A 5,866-nucleotide genomic window follows, 5' to 3' on the forward strand; every position below is an offset into this window, starting at 1 on the left:
TTGAAATTGACACGATTTAGTATTTGTTTGTCGTGTTTTTCGTGCTTGTCGTATTATATATGATTAAGTATTAATTAAACAAACTAACTTTTTATTTTATGTTATCTTTGTCATGTCGTGTCGTGTTTGTCATTTTTTAATTAGTTTGTTTTCGTGTTACTTAAAAAAAACCAATTTGTGTCATGTCGTGTTCGTATTACATAAAACCTTGTTGTGTCGTGTCGTGTCAGACAAAAACACGACACGATGGCTCGATTTGCCACCCCTAGACATAGTTACCTATGCTGACTTACTTGATGTCAAACCAATGCCTACTTTTCTATCAACTATTAGGTATCTTCTTCCACATGACTCTCCTTATTCTGATGCAACCATGCACCGATCCCTTGTAGGTGTACTACATTATCTAGATTTGTCAGATGATGTAAAACAAATCAGTCAATTTCTTCATGCTCTTAAAATTGATCAATATATCAAGTTGTAAAACGAATCTTACGGTATATCAAAGGCACTTTAACCTATGGCCATCATTTGAATTATCCACAATCATCATCGTACGCCTTTCTACTTTTGGCTACTCTATGTTTATAGGTGACAATCTAGTTTCGTGGAGTGCCAAGAAGAAACCATCGTCTCCCGATCTAATTGTGAATCTGAATATCGCACCATAGCTAACACTACTGTTGAAATCATTTGGATAACTCAGTTACTCCGTGAATTGCATGATCTCCCTTCGGATCACCCAACTTTACTTTGTGACAACAATAGTGCTCTCTCTCTCTCTCTCTCTCTCTCTCTCTCTCTCTCTCTCTTAAATCCAATATCGCACAAACATGCTAAGTGTATTGACATAGATTACCATTTTGTTTTAGAATTGGTTGCTGCTGGTCAGTTGTATATACGTTTCGTGCCAACCTCTTTGCCGCTCGTATACATTTTCACCAAGAGTCGTCCGCGTCATGTATTTGAGGAATTTCGTGCTAAGCTACATGTTGTGTCGCCACCACTTTGCTTAAAGGGGGTATTAGAGATAAAATTTTCTAATATGTGCAATTATGAAAAATATTACCATAATGAAATATTAAATGTATTTATTATGAAGATTATTAATACATTTCATATTTAATTATGACAATATTCTTTATAATTAATATATTTTAAATTTAATTATTATAATATTTGTCATAATTAATATTTTTTTTTTTATATATGTATCATTAGGATACATATTAGAAATTCACAGTACGGATATTAGACATGTAATTATTTTTTTTATATGTATCATTAGGATACATATTAGAAATAGAGTAGGGATATTAGACATAAGATGGCAAAGAATCTTATTCAATTTTAAATTATTGTTGTATCTATGTATTTTAGGACATGATAATTTCTATTCCATGTATTTTAGGACTTGATCATTTCTATTTATGTATTATATTATTACTCAAAGCACAAATATATCATGGTGATTTTCCTAAATCTTATAAATTAATTTCATTGATAGACGGAAGAACATAGAAAATTTTCGTTTATTTCTAAGACGGAAACATATATTTTATTTATATAAACCTGTTTCGAGATTGTCAAGTTTTAATATCATCGTACAAAACGAACATCTACCAATCATTCTTGTTTCCATACGATATTTCTTGTTGCCTTATTGTCTCGTCATTCGCCTCTAAGAAAAACAAAAAAAAAGTTGGCGACAACTGTAACTTCTTGTTCCGTGAATAACATATGCAAAGTTTCCCAAAACATTTCGAGTATATGCAAAGTTTCCCAAAACATTTTTCGAGTATATATATAGGCGAAATCGTTCAAACAAACTCAATCCACCTTCTCAATATGGCTGCCTTCCACTTTGCATTGGTACTACTAACTCTGCTTTCGGTAAAATTCTCCGAAGCTTCTCGTCTTAGTCTCTTTGCTTCGACTAAGGATGCACAAGTAGCCAATAGCACGAAATGGGCAGTTCTTGTTGCCGGTTCAAATGGGTACTCCAACTATCGCCATCAGGTGCGTCATTAGTTTACTTAGCTTTTTGTTTACTAGGTCATTTTCTTGTAATAAAGTTGACTAATAACATTAAAATTTTCATTGACTTTAGGCGGATGTTTGTCATGCATATCAAATACTGAAAAGGGGTGGTTTGAAAGACGAGAATATTATCGTGTTCATGTATGATGACATTGCGAATAACACGATGAATCCAAGGCCTGGTGTCATAATTAATAGTCCCAACGGCTCAGATGTTTATGCTGGTGTGCCAAAGGTATTGTAACTAGCTCAATAAAAAGCGTTGCAAAAGATGTTAGTCATAAGTCATCACTTGATTTATCAAAGTTTTATGTTCATTCTAGGATTACACCGGAGATTACGTGACAGCAGCCAATTTCTATGCTGTGCTTTTGGCCAATTCCTCGGGATTAACAGGTGGAAGCGGGAAAGTTGTAGCAAGTAAACCCGGAGATAAGATCTTTGTATATTTCACCGATCATGGTGGCCCTGGACTCCTCTGTAAGCGTTTCCACAATTTGCTTATATAAATGTTCTTGAACATTGAATTATTAATAGTAGTGTTATTAACACAACTCTTTTGGTTTATGTACATAGGTATGCCGAACTTGCCATATATTTACGCTAATGATTTCATTGAGGTTTTGAAAACAAAGCATGCGAGTGGTACATACGATGAGATGGTAACATTGTTCATTTTCTTCTAACGATTATAAATGATGTTAAACAGTCAGAAGGAATTTAATCGTTTGTGTGTTGAAATATATAGGTGTTATACGTGGAAGCATGTGAAAGTGGAAGTGTTTTTGAAGGCCTGTTGCCAGAAGATTTGAATATCTATGTTACAACAGCATCGAATGCAAATGAAAGTAGTTGGGGTACATATTGCCCTGGCTCGGCAACTCCCCCGCCTCCGGAGTATAACACTTGCTTAGGTGACTTATACAGTATCTCATGGATGGAAGACAGGTACTTTTTTAATCCGTTTACCTTTAGCAACACTTTTTGCAACAGTATCACCATCACATTGATTTGATATGTCGTTCCATATATATGTTTACTAACTATATATGCTTTTGGGTATCGTGTTTTCTTAGTGACGTGGCAGATTTGAATACTGAAACGTTAGAAGAACAATACTTGAAGGTTGGTATTAGGGTTTTTTTCTTCATTCAATTCAAAAGTCTTTTAAGTGTGTCAAGGAAGGTAGAAGTCTTTATACGACTTATTTGCTATGGAAAATTGCATAAATGTTTGTAGGTAAAGGCAAGGACTTCAAATAACAACATCGTGGGATCTCATGTGATGCAATATGGTACACAACTCATAAGCAATGAGACTGTTTCGGTTTATCAAGGTTCTGTGACTTTGAACTCCACCTCGAATACATTCCAATCAATAGGCTTCATGGGCGTGGTTGAGCAAAGAGTTGCAGACGTTTATTCAATGTGGAAAATGGTAAGTGCACATAACTATGTGATTGCTAGGGTTTTAAGCACTCTAAAACAAGTTGTCCCAAGTTTGAATATCAGACTTCGTGACACTTTTAATTAAAGACGTTCCTAGTAACAAATTGACATAATTTCACATTCTACAGTACGAGAGTTCAATACTAGAACCACAACAGAAGATTGAACTACTCAAGGAAATCAAGGAAATAACGACGCATAGGGCACATTTGGACAGCACTATTGAATCGATCAAAGGAGAGTTACTAGACCAAGAATACCTAAAGGAGAGAGCTCCAGGATCAGTCCTAGTGGACGATTGGGATTGTCTTAAATCCATGGTGAACATAAAAACTCGATATTTTTGGTTCATTTTAAATCCATTTTTCTTTGTTCTATATGATGGTTGTTAACTTTTTGAACGTTTGGTTGATTAATTCAGATTCGAACATTTGAGACATACTGTGGATCGCTAACTCAATATGGCGTGAAACATACAAGAACATTTGCTAACATGTGCAACAATGGTGTTACGATGGATGCTATGGATGAAGCTTTAAAGGGAAGATGTGGGTCTTATAGCTTGGGGAAGTGGAATCCTGCGACTGTTGGTTATAGTGCCTAATCGATATATAGAATGGAATATGGAGTAATGGTGAATATAACTATATTAGTAAAAAACGATAACGATATCATGATATCGCATGTGGTGGTCGTTATGTCCTATCTATCTATGTAATTTTGAATTTTTATTGTACTTCTAAACATTAATGGGCACGAATTTTTTTTGAAGTTAAAATTTATTTGATGCTCACATTTTTATATATTTATTTTTTTCCTGTGATGCCAAGCCCCTCTCAACCTTTTAAAATTCCTGTTAATATAAAGAAAAGTAATGAGGCTATAGTCTCACTAAAATTGAGGCCCACGACTATAATTTATTTGACTTCACTCTATTTATTTCAATTACCAATTTATCTCTCATTTATTTTAGTTTGCTTCATTAATCCGGTATACTAAGTAACTCTGTTATTTTCATTGGTGATAGTTATTTCAATTTAGCAATATAATATGTAACTCCTATTTATACAATTATTTCTTAGTGATTTTTGTTTCTAATTTTTTCACTATCATCCAACACCTTTATCGGGTGTAGGAATTCATTTCCGATGGAATTAATGACAAGTTTCCGACAAAATTCTATTGGAAAATTTCCAATAGAGTGCTAACGGAATTTAAGTTTGAGATGTTGTGACACATGTCTGATTTTCGACATGAGTTTTCTCTAAAGCTGTCTATATCAAAATTTAGTGACAGTTTTTTCGTGGCTAATTTATTTGAAAAATGAAGTATTAAATAGCATAGGACAAAACACAAAAACTCACATTTTTATGCTCAAATGCAAACAAGTGAAGAAATTTAAAAAAAAAAAAAAATCAATACACAGTCTTGTTTACAAGCATAACCATAAATCTTCATATTTCCCTACTTCAACATGTAAAACCATAAAAATTACTCAATGCAACATTACTCTTAACATTTTTGTCTAAATGTTAAGAGTCATTTGATGGATTGCCAGTATGGCTACAAAATTTTCTCACGAATTCCACAATATGCTCTTCAAAGTTGTGTTTGTCTTCTTTGCCTCTACTCTCTTTTCCGATACAAGACATTGGTTTGTGTATACGGCTCTTTTACAAAAAACAAAAAAAAATGTTGAAACAAACTTAAATGATTAGTAAATAAATAGTAACTATAAAAAATGATAAAAAAAAAAGTTCCATTAAGCTTTGAAAAGGTACATTATGACTAAAGCAACATTTAACCAAAGGTTGCATTAGGCGAAACTGCATTAGACCTAAAACTACTATTTTTTTTAAAAAAATGCAACCTTTCTTGAAGGAGTTGCATGTAAATGTAACTTTCTTATTTTCAAATGGCCCTTTTCTGCAAGTAATTAGATGCAACATTTATTACAATTTTAGTTACAATAATGTAACCCTTTCTACACTCAAATGCAACATTTATTATGATTTTATTAATGCAAAATGCAATCTTTTTACATTAAATGAAACCCTGTTGTGGTTTTATTTACAACAAATGCAACCTTGTTTACACTCAAATGCAACCTTATTATGTTTTTAGAGACAAAAATGTAACAATTCCACCTATCTAAAGCAACCTTCTTTTTAAAATTTATAATATGCTAACAAGTTTTTTCCCTACTATTGTAGATATATGGTTTATCACATTTGTAACGCCATTGTTTCTTAAACTAAAATTGCTATTAATATACAATACTAATGTAAAAACACCAAATCACCACAACCCAAGTGGTTAGAAGTTTTCTTTCATCAAGAAAGGGTTTGTCTTCACCAAGAATATGGGGTTGTCACAAA

The 5,866-nt window shown here is 33.0% G+C and overlaps 1 protein-coding gene across 1 annotated transcript; it reads left to right on the top strand.

Moving 5' to 3' along the window:
* The first annotated feature begins 2,164 nt into the window (after nucleotides 1–2,164).
* On the top strand, nucleotides 2,165–4,092 carry LOC145058836 (vacuolar-processing enzyme-like). The gene is made up of 8 exons (XM_079006718.1): nucleotides 2,165–2,275; nucleotides 2,364–2,520; nucleotides 2,617–2,702; nucleotides 2,789–2,988; nucleotides 3,117–3,165; nucleotides 3,280–3,477; nucleotides 3,617–3,808; nucleotides 3,910–4,092. Exons 1-8 carry the CDS (start codon nucleotides 2,180–2,182, stop codon nucleotides 4,090–4,092), a joined length of 1,161 nt encoding a protein of 386 aa, XP_078862844.1. The 5' UTR covers nucleotides 2,165–2,179.
* The last annotated feature ends 1,774 nt before the right edge of the window (nucleotides 4,093–5,866 follow it).

The sequence above is a fragment of the Lactuca serriola genome, chromosome 6 (genome assembly GCF_051521515.1).
Source record: "Lactuca serriola cultivar US96UC23 chromosome 6, Lser_US96UC23_V15, whole genome shotgun sequence".
NCBI lineage: Eukaryota > Viridiplantae > Streptophyta > Magnoliopsida > Asterales > Asteraceae > Lactuca > Lactuca serriola.

Bases quoted from the DNA above. Each gene is read 5' to 3' on its own strand.
- LOC145058836 (XM_079006718.1), top strand. From the start codon at position 2,180: ATGTATGATGACATTGCGAATAACACGATGAATCCAAGGCCTGGTGTC. The intron at 2,276-2,363 runs GTATTGTAACTA...TGTTCATTCTAG, and splicing joins TTTATGCTGGTGTGCCAAAG to GATTACACCGGAGATTACGT. The intron at 3,166-3,279 runs GTTGGTATTAGG...AAATGTTTGTAG, and splicing joins TAGAAGAACAATACTTGAAG to GTAAAGGCAAGGACTTCAAA.